Here is a 25410-nt window from a genome sequence, read left to right on the forward strand (position 1 = left end):
TTAGAGAACAGGAGACAAGATGGAGGATTTAGGGTGTTGTCTCTTGTCCTCCTTTCTTCTTCATGTTCTTCTCCTAGGGGTTTTTGGGTAGCAGTAAGTGATTGGGTAAAGTGCAGTGCAGCACACAGGTGTTGGGTACATTGGGTCACTAAGAAAAATAATTTAGTTGGCATCTGTTAATTGGGCAAATGGGCATATAAAAGACCTTGAAGAAGATCTTTGTTAGCCATTTTACCCCTTTTCTATCATAGTGCACATAGCTCCTTGTACCTTGTAATGCTGATAAGAAAAGAATAAACAACTGAGACCAAACAAGAGAAAACTGCCTCCCTCTCATCAATCTTCAGTTCAAAGGGAAAAAGAACCCAATCCAAAAGTCCCTAATGAGACATTCTTAGACCATTCTCAGTGCAGGAATCATTCCAGAAAGGTCTTGGGAAGTCTCAGCAAGATCACTGTGTATTCAACTCTTTCTTTCATTTTGTTTTCAGTTCTGCAATTGGACAGAAGAGGATCTTTAAAGCACCAGTCCTCCTTACTTTGCACATTAATTCCCTCATTGGAATTGAAACTGAGAGACTTGCAGTGGGGTTCTGACCTTGTTCTTTCAATAAGAAATGTAATGCTAATTAAGTTGTTGTTTTTTATAAAATACTTTATTAAGAATAATAAGAGTAAACAAGGTTACAAAAATACCAACTTTATTAACTAATGAAGATGTTAATTACAGAAAATTTGTATTACAAGTTATAACCACAGTGTTCCCTTTTCATTAGGCATTCAGCAAATTGTACTTAATGGGAGCATTATTTTTCCCACTTAAATAAGAAAAAAATACTTTTATCATACACTAAACTCCACAGGCAGCTCCCTGAAGTTAGATCCCATGCAAGAAAACATCATACATAAATGCCCAAGGATATGTTTAAAAAGGAACACTGGAAACTTTAAGGTGAAAAGCCATGTCAGTTCCTGCCAGCAGCCCCAACATTCAAAAACAGTAATATACCAGTGCACATGAGGGAGGAAGAAAATAATTGATAAGGACACAAGGCTAAATAACTAATCCAATAGGCTTCATACAGTCTCCATGGGGGTCAGAGGGTTTACAACCAGCTTTGCACAAGGATGATGACAAACCTCCTGCTGAGGTTGCCTTGGAGCTGAGAATCTGTGTACAAGGATCCATGTGGAAAAGCACTGAACAATTCTTAGGACCTGCTCTTTTGACAATCATGTTCATTGAATTCAGGGGACATTTTGCCTGAGTAGATTTTGACCCCCAGAAATATATTTGGACCCTCGTCTGAAAAGCTCTAACTTCAAGTGAGTAGCTCTGTCAAGTACATTGGCATTATCTGCAGGAAGGGACTGCAGAATGCCTCAGAGAATTATAATCTTAAACTAGAGAAGGAGATTTCAGCAGTAGCAGCAAAATCTGGACCAGTACATTCCCAATCAGAGCTACGTTTTTATCTGAGGGTCATGAGATTCATGAGAGGAAAAAGAGATAGGGGGAAAACTTTTTTAATGGAAAAATGTTTTCTTTAATAAGAGGAAGAAGTGTTAGACAGTTCCAATGCCCAAAGAAAATAATGATTAAGTTAGACTAACTTCAGTTGCACAAGATCAGCTCTTAGGATTTAGTTCCAGAATTTTATATCCAGGTATTTCACCTTTAGGACATAAAGGATTAGTTACAGCAAGGAGAACGAGAATGAAATTCAATGGAGTTTAAGAGTGTTCTTAGATAAAAATTTAGGTTCTGTAGCCCTTATTCTAATCTGATTTAAATCACATTTATGAAGTAAAGTTCAAATCCCAGTTATTTAGAGGCTTTTCAGCAATTTAGATGGGCACTAGATCAGGTTCCCTTGTTATAACAGAGATAAAAATATTAGAACAATGAAAAATATCTATAGAGTGTCCTTTCTTAGGAGAGTCCTGTAGTTAGAACAGTTGCCTGGTACGGTACCATTGGTACCAACAAGAAATATTCACAGGAATAAATGAAGTACAGATTCATTACCACATATCATTATTCTTCTCTTCCCTTGCTCCTCAGGATCTCAGGTGCCCTCCATTCTGAGACAGGGAGAGCAAAAGTACCTGGTAAGCAAGTGCATAAGAACTTGTTAAGTTCTGGAGCATCATCTCTGCACAATTTATTTGACTGAGGCACTGCCCAGAACAAACAGGTAAAAATCCTTACACATTGTATAACAAAACCCAATATTTTTATCATATATGTGTGTGTGTGTGTGTGTGTGTGTGTGTGTGTGTGTGTGTGATATATATATATATATATATATAAATCACAGTCTTCTGCACAGCAGAAGCTTATAACTAAAATATTTTAGGATTCTATTTTTTTAGATAGACATAACAAAATGCCTGCAAATATAATACAGTGAGCACATAACAATTTTTAGAATACAAAGAATGAACATGGAATTGTATATTTTATCCACGTTCTACTTGTGGCTGAGAACAAAACTCACTTGGAGTTTCTTAAAAGTCTTTTTAAAAAATGTAATCCTTTAATAAGATATGGTCAGTATGTACTTAGTATGAATACACTCTTCATCTACATGACAATAATTAAGTGTAAATACAACAGGCTAATTCCTGCCCTCTTTAAGCCTGTTAAGTAAGGGAGGCCAAAGGGAGCATAAAGCCTTCAGAGGTGGCCAGAATAGATTGAGATAGACTGTCTGTGTAGCATCCACAACCTTGAATCTGCTGTACAGAGAAGTCACATCTTGTCCAAAGAGACTATTTACATCAGGAGGAATTTCAGAAGCTGAAAGACTTCTTCCTATGTGCTAGTAGAATCTGCTGCATGTTTGACGCAAATCTCAGCAAGCCAAACCGTTTAAGCAAGGGCTGAAACTCATCCCAGCTCACCAGATGTAAGCATGCTTGAGTCCCCTTGAAGTCAAAGTGCACTGCTGAAGAAAATTTGGTGAGTCAAGACGAGGCCTATCTCCCAAGACACCTCCCCTGAAGTGGTTGCTTTCTGACAGGGCAGAATTCAACTCTTCATCTTCTGCATCAAGTGTCCTTTTATATGTCTACATCATGGTGTCAGCCTCATGACTGTGCAGTTAGATATGATACACAGACCAAACACTACTGCAAACATTTACAATTTACACAGTCACAAGTGAAGCAACAGTGCTGTTACTTATGCAATTACATGTACAGTAGTAAAAATAACAATTGAATATATGTTGTATCAATTTTCCAGAAATTAAAGGGTAATCAGTGCCACCTATAACAATATATTTGTACAATATTTCCAGATATAAAACTAAATACCTACAGATGAATAAGAACTTTTCTGTGATTTTTTTTTGTTCCCTTTCCCTATCAGCATAAAGGAAAAAGATTGTCCTATATATAGGCAGGAAACAAGGAACTAAACTATCAGTGATGTTGTCCATATTAAATACAAGATCATATCAATCTCTGCAATTGTTTTATTATCCTGAAAGGAATTATACAAAGGACAGAATTTTGTCCAAATCTAGTTAAGGTTTTATTAAATTTCTCAAGTCTCGAAAAACTGTTAATATATTACTTACTTTTTCCAGTTTTAAATCTCTCAGCCAGGTGCTAGATTCAACTGTTCTTTTTCTTGATATAAATGCAGAATTTCATGAAATAACCAGAACCAAATGACTTTTTAATACTTCTCTGTTTAGAAAAAAATTGGCATATTTGATTTAAATTTCTTTTAATGCCTAAAGTATTCCAAGAGCTAATCAGGATTACTTTTTCAAATTGCATGATATGCTGTCTTTTGCATTGCAAATCCACAGTTATTTCTGGGTCAGACTTTGAAGAAATGATCAATAGTTTGCTAACCAAAATGGGGTTTGAGATATCTGTTAGATATATACAGTGAAGGGACCAAGTGCAGAACTGGAGTCTGTAAGCACTGTGTAAAACAACGTGGTAGTGACTTCTATGAGAATTCTGCTTACAGCAGGTTTGTCAAAGCCCATCAATAATGAAAAGATTACTTACCAAAGATAATATTTTTTAATAAAATACTGAAATCTTGGACCTCTCAGAAGGGGGAAAGAGAAATATGATCATAAATTCTGTCCTTGACAGATGCATATATCTCTCAGTAGGGATTTTGTTATATATGAAGAGAAATATATGGCTCATAGAAAGAATGATCTGTGTTAAGTGTTAAGTAGAACTATAATTTGTTTCTCCTTCTAAGATAATCTGAAGAGCAGCTTTAAGGAGGTCATTTGTTTTATTTCTACAAAACCATTTATCGTCCAGTAATGTCTTAGCAAAATTGTTTATCCATTCAAGTTTCTTCAGGAGATATGTCACCATACTTGCATATACTGTAAGTCACTCCAACATTATAAAACAACACTGATAGACAAAAACACCAAAAACACCCATAAATATTAAAAGAAGCTCAACAAACTTGACTATCAAGTACTTAAAAATTTGTTGATCTTTACATTATACATTAATTACATGCTGTCCAAAATCTTTCAATGGGAGTTGTTGACTTTTTCAGGGTTTTCTGTAGGTCATCATAATCTTGTGTATCCACCGGGAGTAATACGAGACGCGAACAAAGATGCCGGGACGATTTCGAATGGCGCATCCTCGGCCAGGAACAATGACACCAATTACTATCTTCAGCCTGTTTTGTTCACAGACCAAAGGACCACCATAATCTCGCTAGGAAAAATAAACAGCATGAGTGTCACTTCTCAAAATGCTTCAAGACACAGCTCTCACCTCTCTACTACTGAAGGATTTCTTTTGGGGCTGGCAGGCAATAGTGTTCCTGCCATAGGACATAAACCAACTTCCAGTCTCTTTTTTTCATAACCAGAACTTATGAGAAACAATGTCAGAGTTAGTCTCTGACTTTTTTGTTCCTTTCTGTGCAAATTAAACTCTATAATCCGTCTGTACATGTCATTCTAGTGACTTCAGACTACCAGATTTAATTCACTTCTTTCAGCTACCTGCAAGCCTAATATTTTTTTCTGTGAATATAAACCAGATGAGCAGAAAGTGAGTTGACATAACATCTTTGTTATGATGACAGGCTTTGCATCAAACACTGCTGACAAAGTCAGGTTAGTATCTTCCTTTCAGTCAATCTCTTGCAAGGCCCTAGGATGAGAATCTGTATGTACTAAAAGGCAGGAGGGGGATAACAACCATAATAAAAGGTAATACTTTTAAGCATTATTTTGAGACATAATTTGTTAAGCTTATATTTTTTGTTGTTATGAATGAATGAGACACCTATGAGACATTCTATGACAATTTGGAGTATGACACAACGAGATCAGAGTTAGATACAATCACATAGATCTGGGACTTGAACACAGATGCTGCATTTTCTACCCAGGCTAAAGGTAGACTGGACTAAGGAAATTTGCTGCAAAACTAGACAGCAAATGCTCATATCAGATAGTGAGTCATTGTTTCAAAAAATGAAGGCTGACAATTAGCATTTCATTCTCTCTGGATCACCAGAGAAACAACAATGCTTGACCTTTATTTGGCTTGGGATTTTTTCTGACTGACAGCAGACTAGTTCCCACATGAACAATGAACTGTGTCAACGCCATCAGAGTGGCTCATACAACACTTTCAGGAGTGGAGTTTCACCTGCCAATCTGATTTTGTTCCTCTGCCTGTTCTCTGCTGAGGAAAGTAGCTTCAAAGGAGAACTTAGGGAGCAGGAAACTGCTCAGTGATTAAGACTGATTGCTAATATTAATTCATTCCATTTCTTCTTGCAGGGGAAAACAAAGCACAGGATCCCCAGCAGACTTCCATGCAGATGTTTCATTTATAAGCCATGACAAGTCTAAGACCTCATTTACAATTAAATATTTTATTTTGAAGAAAATACTTGGCAATAAGAAATGATCCCATGGAATATTAATAACAAAAGGAAGAGGCCCCAGCTTTATGAAGATGACCTCTGTTCCTCCTGGTTTGGTACTAGCCTTGGTAGCAAAAATTTTACTACATGGTTAACATTGGTATTAGGAAATCAAAAGTTATATTCCATATAATAAATACTTAATAATGTTCCTCTCTTCCCTCCTTCTAGATATCTATTTTCCAAAAATAAAATTAAAAAAAATTAAAATTGTATCTTCCTGTAATAGATTATTTACAGCTCTTCTCCTCAAATGTCTTCTCTCCATCATCAAAACCAGTGCTAAACAAAACAAATGTACCAAACTACATGACCACTGAAATAGTTCTTCTGTCCAATATGGTGCTCATACTCAGGAGACCAAAAATGCTCCAGCCTTCTGGCTTGTAAAACCTCAGTACATTTTTGGATCTTTCCTTTATAATTTTATCAGCTCTGTTGAGTACTGACTGTTGTGCATTTTGCATTTGATTTCTACTCAATCAAAACACACAGGTATTGCTACCAGAGAGTCCACTTTTGTCCTTAGTATACAGAACACAAGTTTGTCTCAGTCTAGTGAAGTGTTTTAGTATATGAGTATATTTAGTATATGATTCCTGTAAATCTTTCAGTGGTGTGATATCACAGTGAAATTAATTTCTGCACTCTGACATAAAATAAAACACTTGTAACACTAATCATTTTCCAGTGCAAAATATTAGTACAATGAGAATAATTATATAGAAACCTCCAGTAATTAATTTTTTGGGGAAAGAAATAGCCAGGGTCCTAAATATATTAGGAAATGCAATATTTACCTCACAAGGCCCAGCACCTATGGTTTCAGCCACAGCACAGATTTCAGACTCATTCACAGTAATCTTCCCTTTGAGATATTGGTTGCATTTCTCATTTCCCAAAACAAACAGGTTTGCTACTTGGAGAAGGCCATCATAGTTAACTACTACAATTGAAAAGAAAATAAAAAATAAAAAAAAATATTGTATTTTAGGGGAAAAAGTGTTTCAAGATACAGTCTAGATAAACTTATTAATGTAATTTCAGTTATTGTATTTTCTCTCCAAAACTCATATTTTTGTCTATCCCTGCTGCTATCATGGTTTAGTATTTTTGATTTCTTATATTTTTTGCTAATGGGATTTTCCAGATGGAAAAAATTGGATTTCATGTCTGTTTATTTCTCTGAGAATATCTGGATAAGTTTTTGGTGCTAGGATAAAGAACAGGTTAACTGGGCTTCCTCTACAGCACGCCACCAGCTTGCCCAGTCACCAAAAAAATCAGAAAAAGAGCCTGAAATTGTTATCACTCCCATCAGTGGAGGGAGGATTAAACATGAGTTAATGTGTAACAGTGCCTGCCATGGCCTAGGGAAGGACGTGTGACTTGAAAAACACTAGCAGAGTGGAGTTTTTCTCATTCTGTGCTGGCTCAGCTACCCTGAATGACTTTGTGCCTGCAAGGGCAGAGCCACAGCCTTGTGCAATCTCCATTCACCAGTGTGAAGGTCAGGAAGCAGGAGCCCTGTGGAGCTTACTCTTGTTCTACATGTCGAAAGACAAGCCTCTACAAGCTGCAAAGATAAATAAAGAGTCTGGACCTGCCCATTCTCAGCACAGCCATCAAAAGAAAATGCCAAGCTTGCCCTTCACTGACTTATTATCCTGTTTTCTTGAAAAAAAAAATAAAAAATGGATGTAACACTTCTTCCTTCCCTGGCCAGGATTCTGTGAGGATTATAATAAGCAGTGCAAAAAATATAGTACAAAGTCCTTGGATGACAGATGTTATGTATTTACTGTATTACATAACTCCAGAACACTGCAAATTCCTTATCAGTTCTCTTAAGCTAAGCTTTCCTGTGATGCTGTACTGTGCTCCAGCCTGATGTCCCTGTCCCCCAGACAGCCGATGCCCCAGAGGATGGCTAATATGGACATGCTGGGAACATCAAAGGCAGTCATTTGGGAGAGGGCTGGTACAGATTAATTGCCACCCACAAAGAAATGGCAGAGTAGTGGCTACGAGGAAGACAGTCTCAAAATTCCAGCCTAGCTTCTGCTCTGCTTCCAGGACAGTGTGAGCATATTAGTGCTGCTTACTCAGGGTCTGTGGCAAAACAACATTTGAGCACAGTAAATATTGGAGTAATTATTGTCAACTGGCAGCTATTAACTTTTTATCAACACATAATTAGCCAGATATAGCATTTACTAGACTAAATAAATGTCTGTTCTCCCACATATTTGTATTTTCTTCACACAAAACTGTGTTTAATAAACATTAGAAAGGTTGCAAAGTCAAGTACTCAAAAGTTAGGAAATGCCAGACTTAGCGTTGCCTGTGCATCCCTAGTTCACTGTTATTGTGTATGTTAATAAAGTCTTTGATTACATGTTTCTGTATTAGTTTTTCCACACGGGCCTGCTTTGGATTGCAGAAAGAGACTGCTCAAGTAGATGAACAAAGATTTGTCAAAAAACCCTGTTAACATTCTGTAAATCAATTTTGCTATTTTTTTTAACATGTTGGTTGGTATTTTTCTCTTAATTCACTCCTTGAAATGTTTGAATCCTTATGCCTGTTCCTTAAACAACAACAACAACAACAAAGAGAGACTAGTGGAAAACATTTAATATTAAATTAACTTGGATAAAAGGCTCAGAGATTGACAAAATTAGAAAAGAAAACAACAACTCTATTTTTGATCAAGAAGTGTTGGACAACCATGGCATCAGGCAATACCCGCAGCCTCACCTATAATGACAAGAGGAAGTAAGTTCTCAACGTATTCATTTAGTTTTTAAAAATAGTTTCTTACATCCAGTGTATCCCCATCCATAAACACTGCAGCTGGTCTTCTCTGGAATGGTACATCCAGAAATGGGCAGTCGGATTATTTCTACAAAATTTGTCAATATAGCAGGTCTGAAAAGAGGAAAAAAGTAATAGATATAATGGATTTTACTTAACTTTCTAAAATGTATTTTTAAAATTACATTAAGTTTATTATAGACCACCGCAATTAAAATCTGTGCCAATTCTTTTCCTTTCATTTTCTGTCTTTGAAGAATATGATGGATTCTTCTACCTATTTTTTGTACTACAGCTGCCAACTGTCAAAAAATTCTTGAAATGCTGTCACCACAGCATATTTAACTTGGGTTTTATTCTTAAAAGTAAGCAGTGATGGCATTTCATTTGGATATATAGGTTTGTTAATATGGAGAAATTTTGAGAGCTTGTATATACACAAGGATTTCAGCTACAATCTGGTGCTTATTCTATAAATTAAAACCATATACTAGTCCATGTGGGTACTTTGTGGGTTTTCTTTAAATTTCCCAACAAACCTAAACATGGTTAACAGGAAGAATAATGTCAGTATGATTTCACAGGAGTATCATCTGTTTTCTGAGTAATGTCGATGGACCTGCATTTCTGTGTATACCAAGTCAAACTTCCTTTCAGTTGGAAGTTTACCCCATGGAGACAGCATCTGTAGTACTGGAGATAGCAGTGCAATGAACTTCCAAATCCCATTTAGGAAGACTCTCACCCAGCAGATGAAATTCTTGAAATTCACAATCACAGCTACTAACCTGCTAAGTTTCAGCAAGACCAAATCTGACCCTGCAGGGCCATATACCAACTGGGAGATATTCCGGACCTGTCTACGCTTCTCCTCTCCCTTTCCCTTGATGTTATGGACTCCAAGCCAGGCTTTGTAGTCTTTCAAATCCTTGTACCTAAATGAGGCAAAGTTGGTTATGATTTTTTTGACTATAATAACTAAAAAACTCTGCTTAATATGATTATGCTGGAAAATCTTAACTGACGCTCCTTAGCAGAAATGGCTTCATGCTGCCAACTGCTATTCCAAAATCAACATGCTTGGATGTAAGATTTTGGCCTGAAGCCATTACATAATTTTATCTTTAACTGTTACTAAAATCTATTTTTTTTCATATTAGTATCCAAACATTTAAATCACTGGACAGTATGAACCTTTGAACTTTTTTAGATTTACCCAAGTTTTCTATTTTATTTTGTCCAGTTAAGCAGAAGCATGAGATTATTCTCATAAAGAGGCAATTGTCTAACCGCAACACTTGGAAAATCTATTTATTCTTCTATGTAAAATAGCCAGAGCTATTTAGATTTATAGCAATAATAACAGAAAATATCAAGGTCCCACAGGCCTTTTATATCAGAAAAGCAGTGTTAAAGCCAAACAGGAGGAAAAACTGCTGCATTGAAGTTGAAGAAGAGTTGTGCTGATAAATTCCTGAAAATAGATGTATTTTAATACTGCAAAGTTAGAGACTACTGTACCGAGAAGGGAAACACTGCCTTGCTGTAAGAACCCACTCTTCTTTTATTAGAGTACCACCACAGATATGCTTATTCCTGGGGGGAAAAAGAAAAGAAAAAAGGTTAAAATAAAAACCAGAACCACTAGTATTAGCTTCTACATAGTCAAAAAGTTTAGTGTTTAGCTCCCCACAAGTTTGCTGGTGAAAAGTGGCAGACTGACAACATATGGAAACTTGTCTCTGTCCCTTTGCTCTACAGTTTCAACACTTACAGTAACATAACATTGCAGAGCTTTACTCCAATGTGCAAAAATCAGAAAGACAAGTTCAGTTACCCTGTTCATTTAGTGGTTTCAAAGTTAAATTTGTAATAAGACACCTAATTTAATTTTTTTTTTAATAAAAGGGTCAATTCTTTGTAACAGGAACTGGACTGAAACTTTCTAGCAAGTCCCCAAACTGCCACCAGATGTAAACAATATCTGGTCATTATTCATGTAAGTATTATTCAAAGCATTGACCTCAAGGTGGAGAGTTCCTATTTGATTACAAGCCCTAGGAGATTTGTCCCCACATACTTCAGTTGGAAACAATCTGCAGTGTATGACATCCTACATGTGATTATAGAAAACCTGAAGCATAATATATCAAGTAAAATTAAAGCAATTAGGCATGACAGTTCTTAAAAAAAAAAAATACTGTGGAATGTAAATTAATTAGTTTCCTTCTCTGTGCCTCCAAAATCGCATTTATTTGCTGTAGCTCTCTGGAAAGTGAGTCAGAATTGTCAGCAATTTCAGAAAAACTTAAAATCTCAAAATTTATAAATTCAAATCACACAAATGTTCAAAGCTTTGCAAAGAACTACTGGATGGATAACAGATTATCTGTGGAGTTCACAGACAGCATAATAACACAGAGCTTTGACTTTTATTATTTTTTAATCATATTTTGTTTGAGGAGCAAAATATCTGGTCCAAAAGACTGGAGTCTTCTACATGTAGGTTCTAGCTTGTTTTATTACAAAAATATCACAGGAATATAACTATGTTCTTCCATGTTATGTTTGCATCACTTATTATCTTATACAGAATTTCATTATCTGCATTAGAAGACTCATTAGTACACATAGAAAGGTAAGTTCCTCATTTAAGTGTGAGGAAAAATTAGAGCTGGTTCCATGAAACAGATGAAATCCATTTAAATACACTTAAATACACTTTGTTATAGAATCTGAATTGGATATACAAGAAAATTTCATTGATCAATTTAAGATTTAGAGGTGGGTTTTGGTTACCAAATACAAGTAGTTTCTAAGTTTCATTGGACCTTCACCATTCAGACAAAGCAGTTCCATTTTGGAGTGTACAGTTAGGCTTTCTTGCAGAAAGGTCAGAAGTTATTAAGATTTTGTTTCTGACAATGTTCTATTTGCTTCCTTGGTAACAATACAAAATAAAACTACATTTTTATGCCTACATGTAATACTTCAAGATATATTTTGCTTCTGGAGTATTCCAAGAATCGCCTATTCATAGGAGGATCTGCAATCATTTAGGTACTCATGTTTCATAGAATTTTATTGCATATCAGAAAATCCAGGTTCAACTATCCTAAAAATAGCTATTTAAATTTTAGGCACAAAGATGAAATTCACCTTACCTGCCTAAAAGTTTATCAAGTATCATGGCTACTTTTAAAACAGTACAAAGATAAATTTTCCAGGGAGTGATTTAGCCCACCTGTTTGTTACTTATCCAGGAATTTAGTGATCTTCCTCTAGAAAAGTCTCCCTAAACCATCCAATGCACTCCCAAAAAGGTTGAGATCTGTTGGATCTCAGAAAACGCAAAAGTTACCAGGGATGGGTAGAACACCCCACCCTGAACTTCTCTAGCAATGAAGAGATGTAGAGAATGTATCTTTTTATCTTACTCCCATTTTTCATTTAATACCTCTTTTACAATATAGTTTTAAAACAGATGATGAATCATAAGCTAATAGAATTGAAATTAGTCTGGTCCAGAAGACAAAAGACCTTATTTTGTTTTTTTGGTTTATTTGGGTTTTTTTTCATGACAGAATATCCAGGGCCAATGCATGAGATTCCTGTTATAAACTAATGACTCACACTTCCAGCTGATGAGTTATGAACCAGAGTAAAGAACATAGGAAACAGCCATTCTGTGTTCTGGCCTTTATGCTGCAGTGAAGATCTGTCATAATGTAATACGTGTGTTACACACAAGTTGGGCATGTTAGGGTCTTGTTTCTTGTTAGCTCCTACTTTTTTTTTTTTTATTGCCAAATCAATATTAACTGCAATTAAAATAAATTTTAATCCCCTATGCAATGACACAGGGAAAAGCTTAATTTGATGCAGGTGTAAATCCTGAATCCTACATTCACAATTAAAGGCTCTGCCATCAAAGTGAAAATATGGATCTGAAATTCATTTTTTTTCTAATGGTCTCTAAAACAGTTTAATGCTGAATGTGAAGCCAATGTTATGAAAAGGCCTGCAGTAGCTAATAGAAAGAGCAGAACACTATGATTGCTGTGCAGGTTCATGTGTATAAGTTAGTGATAATGAACATATGAAGTATTTCACTGGCAGAGTGAATACTATGGCATCACCTGATATTAGAGGAATGTTATTCTCTGCTTTTACAGAACTTAACTTCAATGTAGAAATATTCTTATTATGGTCACTATTTTCTACAGTTCTAAAATGAATATTCTAGTAATTGTATTGTCCTTCTAATTAAAGTGATAGTTACCTGTATGTCAAACTAACCACCCATCCTTCGTTAGTTTGTGTTGGGATTCCATTGACAACTCTCAAATGTTTTGTTGAGGCACAAGGAATGGCAGTATCTGAAAGCAGGTCCAGAGATCATATTTTACTAAAAACAGTGGTAGCAAACCATCACAGTTGCATATAAGAACCACAAGAAAGTCAATATTTCTCATATATTAGCTTTCCTATGCTAATGGAATGTATTTCTAGGCCATCAAAACTACTTCAGTACAGCTGAGTAGGTCTATTTAAATATCCATAGGGAATATAAAATACATAAATTTAAATAGTTTTTTGAGATTTACATACTTAAAAACCAAACATTGACACTCATTACCAATTCACACCACTGGCAAAACAAGACAGTGAGAATAGACAAAAAGTATAATAAAGCTATTCCCCATTTTTTCTTGTAAAATTAATTTTGCTCAGTCTATATGGTGGGGTTTTTTATAACCTTAAATAATCTATTTTTGTTTCCCAATTGGAAAAAAAAGTCTAGATTGAGAAGATAGTCATGCACTGTTCATACACAAACTTACTTACCATCGAAGCTGGTTGTAGTAGGAGTTGTATCACCTTCACCTAGACAGACACATAAAATAGCCATTGTACAAAATTAAAATATATTTAAAAATTGAATAAAACTCAACAGCATATGTCATATCATTAACTTTAATGGCTCCCAAATTTTTAAACTTCAATGATTTTTTCAATACACTGTAAAATCAATATTTAGTAAGGCTTAAGAAAAGGGCAAAATTTTATTCCAATAGAATGAAATAAGAAATAAACATTTTGTAACAGGAATGACAAGCATTTTTCTTCTTGTCTGAATCCTGAAGACATCAGGTTCCCTATCATGTTCAATTTACATGTTTCATTCAAACAAGCAAATGCTGAAAAATAAAGTTATCACTTGTGTATAAGCTTTAGAAGTCATGTGATTAATTCCAAAGAAGACTGAAAGTAATTCTCAACTCCTTAAAAAACTTTGAGACATTTTATGTTCCTGTCAGCAAAAAATTTTCCTATCAGCACATGTTCCCATAAATTTGGTTCAGCTCTTCCATCTAGTCCAATTTAAAAAATAGTTACAGGTTTGCTTAAACTTGTTTCTAAATGTTTACCTTCAGTGACACATACAGAGTGACCCAGCATTATGACCTAGAGCTACAGGGGAAACTGCTGAAAACTTGCACAAGGAAAATTCAAACAGTCTCATCCAACTAGATTTCCATCATTAAGAAAATATGTGTGTGTACACACACACACAAACACATATATATAGGTATATTCATATATACATACAATTATACCCACAATTAAATTCCTATGTGCATCTATACACAACAGCATAAATATGTGTGTATATGTGTATGCATTTGTGTGCATACCCGCGTGGGTTTCTAGGTATCACTGTATGTATGTGCATATATATTTATATAATATTGTAATGCTGGTCCATATGAGTTACAATTGTAAAACTGGCATATTCTCTCTCTGGTGTTTATTGCAGAAATGTACTACACACCAATTCTGGATACCCTACAAATGTTTGTTGAGAATACATCCTTAGGAATTCACAGATCCAAATAATGAGCTCAGAATACATGAATAAAAAGTATATTTCTTCTGCTGTTATTCTTAATTTATATTTACACAAATAACCTTTTTCACATTTTTGTTTACTCTTCACATAGATGCCAAAATATCACCTGAGACTTCAAATACCACTTTTTAGATATGCTGGAGCTTGGGCTGTGAGGAAATGCAGCAGATTGCCGCTAGGAATGAGTGTAACATTATCCTTAACCTCTAGAGATCACAGACACGCATTCAAAAGTCTGATTTACCATTTAAGTGTTCTCCCAGGACATACAGCAAAGTAACTTAGAAATAAGAATTGAAGAGAAAGATTTTGAACATAAATGTGAATTGCACATTTTTCAGCATAAAACTATCTTTTTCTACTTGTCATCAGTTTATTGCTGAATTCTCTAGGATTCTTAATTCTGTTTATTTAAGCTATTTAGATTTAAACATTCAGCTTCAGAGGCATGAATTTTCTAATTCTTGCCAGGAGTTAAATCACCTCATAAACATCCAAAAGCAAAATCTAATCTTTATAGCACATATACACTTCAGCATATATATAGTGAGTTATCCTAACATTACAAAGACATCACACAAAGAGTCTCTGAAGCTTTTAGACCAGAAGATAACTCTTCCTGGGTTTCTTGAGGCCACAGCCAGCATTCTGACCGCTAGACAATTCTTTGTCTCCATCCAGCCCTCATTCAATAGCTAGATCTGTTGGAAAATGTTTGACCATCTGTAATAGCCCCTTTGTGCTCCTGCTGCATAAATAAGTCTTGAAATCTCCAAGCTGGTCAAGGAAAAGAACCCCTTGTTCATATGTTGCACAAGCAGCTTCTGTCTGCTCCTTCTCAGTCACGCACAATTGATTCCTGATAGAATCACACATTTTCTGCTGCCACAAGTGCCAGCAGGAAGGTGTGCATAGGCATGTGACACCGTGCCTTCACTGGGACTGCACCGCTGACAGCGCCAGCGGCGTGCTGAGTACTCACATCGAGAAATAGGGCAGTAATCCCAGGGAACAAGAGGATCATCTGTGTAACACCAGGGACCGTGAAAATCATCATCTGGATTGCGGCAATAGTTTTTCTTCAGTTTACTAACATCTGGTTCTCTGAATATTTGTATATGCCTACAGGGATAAAAAAAATTCAAAGTGTTGAAAAGCTTTATACTATAGCCCAAATTTTCAAAGGTTAAATGTTGCTTTGCTCCACATTGTATTATTAGCTGATTGAGAAGCCTACAGGTCAGGGTTTAGGGCTGGTTAAAATCAAAGGGAAGATGAGACCCAAGTGTTTTCTGGATCTGGGTCCAACTTTCCTCTGGTTAGTATTTTAAGCACTGTGTCCACTGGGCAGCTGGGAGACTTCCAGATCTCCCACTCAAGCTAAAATCTCTAGATACCCTCAGGAGGGATCATTATACTGATTAGAAGAGTGCCTGTGATGCCCTCAGCAAATCTGCAGGCCTCTCTGGGGAGCACAGGTACCTTCTCCTGCAGGTTAACAGCACAGGGGAGCATTGAATCTACAATGCTGAATCAAAGGCAAAAGAAAGGAAAACTAAGAAGTTAGAAAGGATGAGCAGCAGGCAAAGAGAAAGATGAATGGCTCAGACAAACTTCAGTGATAGATCACTAAGTTGCAAGCCTACGCGAAGCACTTTAGAGGTGAAATTTTGAGGCCAAAATCTGAAGTGGAGGAAGATGTTTATTTTTGGCTTGTCAGATACAAGGATACAAGCTTACTTAGTTACAGCTGTACCACTCCTTCAGTTCATAACCAACTATGCATGCTGCCATTAGAACACACATAACCAGAGAAACTGTTGGAGTGAGACAGAAAACTCCCCAGAGAAGTTCCCAGGTGGAAAATGCGTGGGAATAAGAAACAAAAGGCTGATCTGTGCTCTATTAGATCAATGCAATTGCATCAAGTATCCAGTAGATTTATATTGCCTCATTCACAGCAAACTAAGACTTATCATGCTTCTCATAAAGCATGAACTTAAACCTCTGCTTCCCTTACATGGGCAGCACACTGGAACATGTGTCCTCTCTCTCACCAGCTGTGGGATAAACATGCAATCCAGGTGATGGTAGCAGACAGGGCCACTGAAGTCTTTTGCAATATAGCCTCCCCAAAGGCTGACTTCCTGACTCACACTGTCCTTCCAAAGGAAAATGGCTTATATGTTCAGCATTGTGAATCTAAAACAACTACCAAAGCTAATAGCGACACATTTGCATCAGCTTCAGAAACTAAAGGAAAATGGAGAGATTATTTTCATCACAGCCACTAGTGTGGGTGATACATAGCAAAACATTTTATGAATCTCTCCTGATAATTCATTTTACTTCAACAAATAAATTAACTTGGTCATTTCTACTACTTGAATATGAAGCCAAAGTAATGATGAACAGTGGAAATTGCTGGTCTGTTTATTGGCATTTGACATCAGTGTCACTAGATTGTAGACTAAAGAGTCAATTTCAGGCTGCAAGGAACATTAGGTGGTTTCAAGTTCAACCTCCTCCTTGAAGCAGGACGAGCTATGAGACGAGGCTGATGAGACCATTTCCTCTCATTTCTGATATCCTCTCATTGTACCAACATTTCAAGGACTAGAATGGGGTAAAATAGGCCAGTAAACTAAACACTAAGAAACATCCCAAAGCCTGCAATTAGTGGTTAGCCCAAAACAAAGTTGTGTTGTGCAATATATTTAAACATGAAGGAAAAAAAGAAGAAGATAAAAATAAAGATTAGGAAAACAAAGATATTAAAAGCTCCAGGGCATAAAGGGCTACTTTAAAATCAATGCAGATGAAAAAGAGCTGCCATCTGGAGGCAGTATTTATTCAGGACTCACTGAACCATCTCTTTCTGTTTAATATGTACACACCTACGCAAGTCTTCAATATTTTTGTCCCATGTGGAGCAAGTTAGCCCAAATCTTGTCTTGGACAGATTCCCCATATAACTCTTGCCATTGCCACGATAGCAGTCTGAAAAAAGAATGTTGAGACAAAAAAGTGGAATAATAGTGCAACATTAAGAAGAAAACTCTTCCTTTCCATCAGTAATCCAAATTATTAAAGACAAGTGCTGTTTAGCAAATGTTATACACTATTAATCAGACAATTGTATAAGTCAGATCAGAAGAAAAATGGAAAATAAATTTCAAATTTACGTACATAATCTCCTGTTTAAAAGCTTCATTCCCAACACAGCAGTATTTTAAATTTTGTCTTACTTGCATATACTTGGAAAATTTATTTCATAAATAGTTGGTTTATGATTAATTTAGAAGGGTCACACAGAATATCCTAGAAGCTGTCAAAACTAGTTTATACAAAACCATGAAAAAGTGGTCCTCTATTTCTCCCTCCACAAAAAACTGGCATTCAGTTTAGTTTTGTGTAGTTTCCAGATATTAGCAATGGTGTATAATTCTAGAGTCAAGTAATTCTTCAGAAAAATCAAAAAAATCATCATGACTTCAATTTTAATGTAATTCAAAACTTACCTGTTCACTCCATCAGAACTCATGTTTAATTCATAAGCTTTTATCACAAGCCTTTTTGAGAATTTTCAAGAGAATTGTTTAAAATGATCAGAACTATAAAGACATTTTGTATAAAGCACTTAATTTCATATTCATCAGTATTTTTACTTTTTGATAATTGATACTTTACAAGAAACACAGAATGACTATAAAAGTTTCATCCTTTCTCTGACACAAGTCTAGGAACTGAAACTTTTTCAAATTTACAGAAAAATCATCTAAAATTTAAAGATGGAGGTGTTAATGTAGCCTGATATAGGGTTATAGGTCTGAGGTGTTGGCCTCAGTTGATGCTGTGATTGACATCCATTTAGGATGCAACATTACTCCTTACAGTAATATCAAAATCTCATGGGAAAAACATTTGCGTGAAGACTCAGAATGAACCTCCCAGGCAGAGGTAGGTAAGAGCTCAGAGGATCAATCCCTTCTAGACAAGGAGGCATGTGCAAGAAAATAAAACAGGGAAAAAAATCACTTTTGGTAGTCTGAAATGCATTTATGAAAAGACTATGAACCAAGGCAGTCATCTCAGCTGTGGAAAAAGGCCTTTCAAACTAAGAAATGTAAAAACAATAGAGTCGATGCATAGATTGGCCTTGTCTAAAAATCAGATCAAATCAAATCTTTCCTGCAGCTTTCCCTGCTGGACTCACAAATTAACCTGAGAAAGGAATCTCATTTACACCACAATTAATCCCAAGCATGCCAATAAAGCCAAAGTAGAGTTACATAGGTGCAACACAGACACAACTTCTCCAGTTTTCAAGGCTGTCTATTTGATGTTTGGGAAAGTACAGCATTCACTTAAAATCACACTATCACCCTTTCCTCTGTTACCTTGTTCATTTGATACATCACACTTAGGAATCTGGGAGCAATAACCAACACGGATGTTTGGGTCAGTGGTAAAGCACCAGGGTGATTCAGATCCATCTGGATTTCGGCAGTAGTTCTCCCTCAAATCCCTATAAAAATAAATATGTTAGCTCGCAGCAGGGATAACCTAAGCTCACCAATGTGGTTGATTGTTTTTTGTTATGAATTAACAAAAATACAGGCGCATTCATGTCTCTGTGTTACTGATCAGTGTCAAGTGCAAGGAGATGAGGAGGCACTAAAAACTCAGTGTCCAGAAAAAAAATATTAATTGTAATAAGAGTATGTTTGTGGAAATTCATTTCCAGCAGACAGATGTTTTGATGGGATATAAGATTTCATTTGAAGATTAACAATATTTTTATTCAGGATCCTCCATCAAAATTTTCATTCAGCTGACATTGGATACACCTGCAATACATTACAAGTGCTTTTAAATACAAACATTTGCCAGAGTGCTTAAAACTCCCTGTACTTTGAATGGTTCTACTGACTTTGGAGAAACAGAACTAGACCATCAGTAACTCATTTAAGAAACTGAATCATGGAAAATAAAAAAAGTGTATGTTGAAATTCTACACAGCTGTTACCTTTAAAGTAAAAGTTAGTCACAAGGGAGCATCTTTAAATGTCTTTTTCAGCTTGCATGAAATATTCAAAGCTCTTAAATGTAAGTTTTATTTCCCCGTCTCCTGACAGTTGTTGCCATGTTCTGTGCATCTCCATATTTCACTGTATTTCTTACATCTGCAGCACTTACTGATAACAGACTATGGAAAGAATGGGCCTAATACTGTAATTCTTACTGATATTTACCCATCAATAAAGATATTTAGTACAAACTGGGCTGTGGCTCCAATCTGATCAACAAGGCTTCCCCTATGCTTAGTTAAAAAAGGACTGCCTAAAATTAGTAGATTATTCACACCTTGGAAGTTCATGAACCATACAGAAAGTATGTTCAGTATGACCAGTGGTCAGACAAGTAAAAGCAGTCCTATTGATGCATCTATATTTAGTAATTAGACAGAAAAAGGATTTAAAATATGAAAAATTAAAATGCTTTCAAGTATTATAAATGTTAATTATAACAAAGAAGATTACATTCAGATAATATTTACTGCTTATTAAATTAAAGTCAGCAATCAAGCTGCGAAGAAGTTTTCAGTTCCATTTAAAAAGCCAGTGCCAATGTATCAGCACTGCCAGGATTCAGGTCCCTGCCTGGAACACATCCAGACACTTCACAATCAAATTGGTGAATACATGCTTGAAGGAAAAGTACATAAAAATCCCTAGGATTTCACCCAAGTTCATCTAGAACTACTGCTTTGAGATCTGAAGGACTGATTTTCCCAGGCTCAAATGGTTTTGAGCCTCAGCAGGTAGAGTGGATGCATCGGAACATGGGGCAGGGACAAGGGCCCTGTGGTCTGCTCCAGAGGCCTGAATTATTAAACATTTTAAACGTTTTAAACCTCAGCTCTTTTCCCACTGCAGTAAAAATACCCACATGTCTCTACTCACTTGCATTTGAAGTTCTCAGGAGTGATGTTGTGCTGGTGAGGATGCTGGGAGTCCCACCTCTGGCACTGGACTCCGCTCCATACGGTGCTGACGGTGCCACGGTAGCCCTCGCCCTGTCCCCGAACACACGTTGTGGTCTCAGCTGCCGCCTCTGTGCTGTTCACGGAGCTTTCCTCTGCAGACCCAGACAAGAAGTGCTGGTTCATTCTCCCAAGTAGGGCTCAGGATGTCAGGTTTGAACTCCACTTTACTGATGGAGTCATGGATTACGTGATGTTGAAATCATGGCAATTGCAGTTCTTTGGTGAAATTGCCAATGTGGTTATAGAATAGTTTTCTCCTTTTCAGATTTACAACGCCCACCAAAAATCCGAAATCAAAATAAATGCCAGACTTTATGCAAGTTTATCCACTTGTATGCAGAGTCTGCCATATTTTCTTGCATGAGACACCTGGCCTATGCTGTACCATTGGAGGTTAGAATATTTTCCCAGTTACTTTTTCAAGTTCAGCAAATATCATTCCCTCAGCTTTAATAAACTGAGTGATCACCCACATGCGCACTGTTAAACATGGTAACACATATTTATATAGGATTAAAATACAATTGGGTTTCTCTAAAGAATTCCCAGAATATCGGGTCACTGGAAAAAAAAAAAAGATGCAGATAAAAAGTAATAAAAAAAATAGATCATATAAATTATTTTGCTAATTTCTGTTAGAAAGTTTGGGTGGTTTTCTTATGGTTAAAAGAGGGGGAAAAGGCCTGGCTTTTGAAATCAAAGATCAGTATTCTCTACAGAGAGAAAAATGTTTTAACAACTAACAAATTCATCAGACTCAAGATCTGTTACAGATGTTGATATACTCTGCACTCACCCTGGTGTGGGCTGTCTTGAACTAAAGTCAGAAAAACAGTGGTTTTTAAATGACTCATCCACATAACTTTAAAGTCTCTTTTTATTTCTTATGCAATTTTCATAATCGCAAATTAATGGCACAGATATTGCATCAGATATATACAAAGTAGTACAAAACTAAATACATTGCAGTAAAAGTAATTCTTCTGCAATATCCTCAAAAGTTCCCAATAAAATATTTTAAAAGTATCTGCATATCTGTTGGCAATTGCTATTGTTCACAAGACTAATTTTATTAATTCTCTTAAAAGTAATAGTTGCCAGCAAAAAAGTATGTTAATAAGGTTCTTTAATTAGTTTTCTTCAAATGGTCCAGTGAATAGAACAGTATTTGTGTGTTACTCATAATGTATTTCTCTCCTGGTAACTTGAGCCAGTTCCTTGAACTCAGAGAAAATATGGATCTTAAGGAAACCAAATGTCATAACAGATGGTTTTGGCTGATTTGCTGACTGATCTTTGACGTTAAAGATCATTTCCCTGTCAGATGATAACATCAAGTTGTGCAGTTGAATTTTACATTTATCCATGCATCCCTTTTGCTCTTCATCTGGTTGATGTTTTTAAATCAGTGTCTCATGGTCAAATTAATTTCCTGTCCCTCCTTCCCTAGGCAAATGTTGTCCTATTTCAACAGGATTCTGAGTTCCAAGGTCACTCCCAAGTCAAAAGGATATGGCACTGCAAGTATCACAAGGAGGTTTTTGCAGGCTGACAAATGCACTCTTTCTAGGGGACTCATCAAACAGTCCTGCAGCTAGCAAAATATATAGACTTTTGTCTATATATCACTTTTTAAATAATTAAACTACTAAAAGGTGAATTCATACAACTTAAAGTAATAAAAAGTTGCAATATTTATGTTTTCCATCATAAATAATATATGTAAACAAATGCCAATATATTCTAATATAGCATCTAAGCTGATTAGAGTGAACATAGCTATGCCAGATTCAAATACATATTAGTCTTTTTCAAAAATACATGCATTTCTTTTATACAGATGAAAGTGATTTGGGAAAAAACCTAGGAGGGCAGGGGAGAAGAGTTCCCTAAGATAAATTTGAGCATACACACTGCCTTCATAATATTTCCTAAGTAAATTAATAAATTAAAAGTATGTAACTCTAGCAAAAAGCTTAAACAATACTAATAATGTACAAAAAAATCAATCCATTATAAGCTGTTGCAAAGACCTTATTTATGCACAAAAAAGTTACTATTTCAACTGTAATGACTTGTATCGGCACCTACTGTATACTCAGTCATGCTAAAGAAAAAATCATTAGGTTAGTGTTTATATATCATTATGTGGGATTGGAGTTTTTTTCAATCACATGCCTGAAATGAAATCAGTAATGCCTCAATTGGTTTAAGCAAGGTCACAGTAAATTTGTAGAGCATTCCTTCTTGTGCATCTGCAGATGTATGAGTCTGGACAGTGACCTCTACCTGTAGATCAGATTTTACAACTTGGCCATGTCAAAATACACAATGTAAAGGCAACAGAAGAATTTAACTTTGACATTGTCATGAACACCTGCACAGCCAAACAAGCCCCTTTCTGGAAAGATTTGCATTATAATGACTAAGAGAAAATTATTTCAAATATGCAACGTGTTTATCTGTTACTACTTTGCGGCAGGTCTCATTAAGAATTCTAGTAATGAGAGGGATCACTAAAATATTCTTATTTTAACTAATAAAACAGTTCCATTGTTTCAAAAGATCCACAGAACCCTCCCCAAATTCTTCTTACTCTATCGCCTGCATCTACTACAAATATCTCATTTTGAAACATGAAAAATAAGACGCCAAAATATTTCTGAAATTTAATTCTGAAATTATGAGGGCTCGTGGCCTCAGAACCCATTCCCATTCTGGCTATTGAGTCTCACAGAAAACTCAAAACTTACCAATAAAGGCTTGAGAAATCCTTCATTCATCTGTCGATTCCACAAACAGGCGTGATAGGAACAGTCTCCCTATTCCTGTTAATGAAAGTTGGGCTGGATGTGCACAGGAACAGGCAAGAGCTTGAGGAGCAGTGCCTGCCTCACCAGACACTGCAGATTACACAGCACTTGCCAAATTAAGAAGTGCCCAGGCTGTCCAAGCCTACAACTTACATAGATATCTCCATTCAGTACTGGTCTTGTTGCTGAGGCTAATTACTCATCACCCACATACCAAATTAACTAAATCTAATAACTCTGAGCATGAACATCAGATGTGCAGAGCAGTGGTGAAAGAGCCCTAAGACCACACTCACCAAGTTCTCTTACAAGGCAAAATCAAGATCAAGATCAAAATCTATAAAATTGAATTCCCATCCTTATCCCAATAAATACTCTAAAATATAAATTAAGATCTGAAAATCCAAGGGAATGTCCCAATGAGGAAAACAATATTAATTTAGTTATATTCATTTAAAATCAACAAGCAATCCTTACTTCGCAGTACTTACTGGTATTTCATAATGGAAGTTCCCAGGATTTTTTTGCTTCAGTTCATGTTTTTTTTAGTTCTGAACTGAGATTGCAGGCACTTTTAAGGAAAGATGACACAAAATACCACCTTGCAAAAGACCACTCTTTATAATTTATGGATTAAGTATCACTTGTTACTTCTGTAGGAAAGTTCATTATGAACAGAAGAATTTGGTAATTGTTGGCAACATTTTCCTTCTTTTGAACTTTGTGGGTTTTTGTTTTCTTTTTTAAATTCTGGATGGCTAAGATTAAACATGTAATTCAGACAACCACATGAGGGGATTTCCCACTAGTAGAATTTCTACCTCAAGTTCACTCTAAAGTCCTCAATCTAAGGGCAGTAGCGCAAAGATACCCTTTTTTCCCATTAAAAAAAACCCTCCCTTTTCTTGATACTTCAAAATACATAACTTTATTAATTTGGGCCAGCTCATGCATTCATAAATGCTTAAGTAAAAAGATGAAACATTATCCTGAGCCTTATGTGTAAAGCCACAGATAGTCTTCTCAGTTCTGGTTCTCACAGCAACGCCAGCATGAGGGAATCAGCAGGGGCCTTGAGTCATTCGACAGCTGAAGTAAGCAGCTAGATACTATTTCTGACTTTAATCCCAATGACCCAGAAGAAAATCCTGCAAAAATTTTAGGTCAGTGGTGAGAATCACACTGACTTAAAAGAAGTTAGAGATTTTGCTGTAGAATTCATGTTCTTTCATGACAACACAACCTCTGTATTTGTGGAAAAAGACACAGTTGGAAAAGAGGCAAAGTCCTAAATTATATCATGAGGAGAATACCTGTTCTTGCTTATATTCATGTGATGTCTCTTCTACAGTGTCAGTCAACAGAAGGAAAATGTGCCCTGATTTGTAACAAAACAATTTTAAAAGTTGATTCTAAATGCAATCCATGCAATTCTGCAAATGTTAGTAAGAAAGCTGAGAGATGTTTTGAAGCTGCTCATGCTCAGTTACACTGCTTTCAGGCATCCCTTCCTTTAGCAATGCATTTACACTTCTGGCACAAGTTTAGTGGCAGCTCCTTCCTTTCCACATTTTCTTCAATGTACCATGACACAGTACAAGAATGGAAAAAAAAAAACCCACTGATTTTCAGTGTTTTGCTTTTCTTTTTCAGTAAAAACATATGAGAAAGTGAGGAAATCAATTACAGCCAAGCTCAAGAATCACAGTATGGAAGAACTCATTGTCACCTACAACCTTCACACATACAATTCATTTGTCCATGAGCACAGAGAGATCTTTCCAGGCTGTTCCAGTATCTACAACAAGGCTTTAAATTTAAACAATTTTTATTTTAAATCTATTAGAAAAAATAAAAATCTCCTCACAAT

The 25410-nt window shown here is 35.9% G+C and overlaps 1 protein-coding gene across 2 annotated transcripts in view; it reads right to left on the minus strand.

Annotated features, from left to right (window-relative positions):
- Positions 1-637: 637 nt before the first annotated feature.
- The window catches only part of LOC111923285 (hepatocyte growth factor), a 57618-nt gene continuing 32845 nt past the window's right edge, over positions 638-25410 (minus strand). For both annotated transcript variants that reach the window (XM_086874542.1, XM_086874541.1), the window contains exons 8-18: positions 20645-20819; positions 19079-19206; positions 17576-17678; positions 15661-15800; positions 13613-13651; positions 13047-13143; positions 10286-10360; positions 9553-9699; positions 8772-8878; positions 6748-6893; positions 638-4719 (exon numbers count right to left, since the gene is read on the minus strand). In XM_086874542.1, coding sequence (XP_086730668.1) covers positions 4549-4719; positions 6748-6893; positions 8772-8878; positions 9553-9699; positions 10286-10360; positions 13047-13143; positions 13613-13651; positions 15661-15800; positions 17576-17678; positions 19079-19206; positions 20645-20819 — 1328 coding nt within the window. In that variant the 3' untranslated portion in view covers positions 638-4548. The remainder of the gene's footprint in view (positions 4720-6747; positions 6894-8771; positions 8879-9552; positions 9700-10285; positions 10361-13046; positions 13144-13612; positions 13652-15660; positions 15801-17575; positions 17679-19078; positions 19207-20644; positions 20820-25410) is intronic.

Source organism: Cyanistes caeruleus, unplaced genomic scaffold, assembly GCF_971803275.1.
Source record: "Cyanistes caeruleus unplaced genomic scaffold, bCyaCae1.hap1.1 HAP1_SCAFFOLD_249, whole genome shotgun sequence".
In the NCBI taxonomy this organism is placed as follows: Eukaryota; Metazoa; Chordata; class Aves; order Passeriformes; family Paridae; genus Cyanistes; species Cyanistes caeruleus.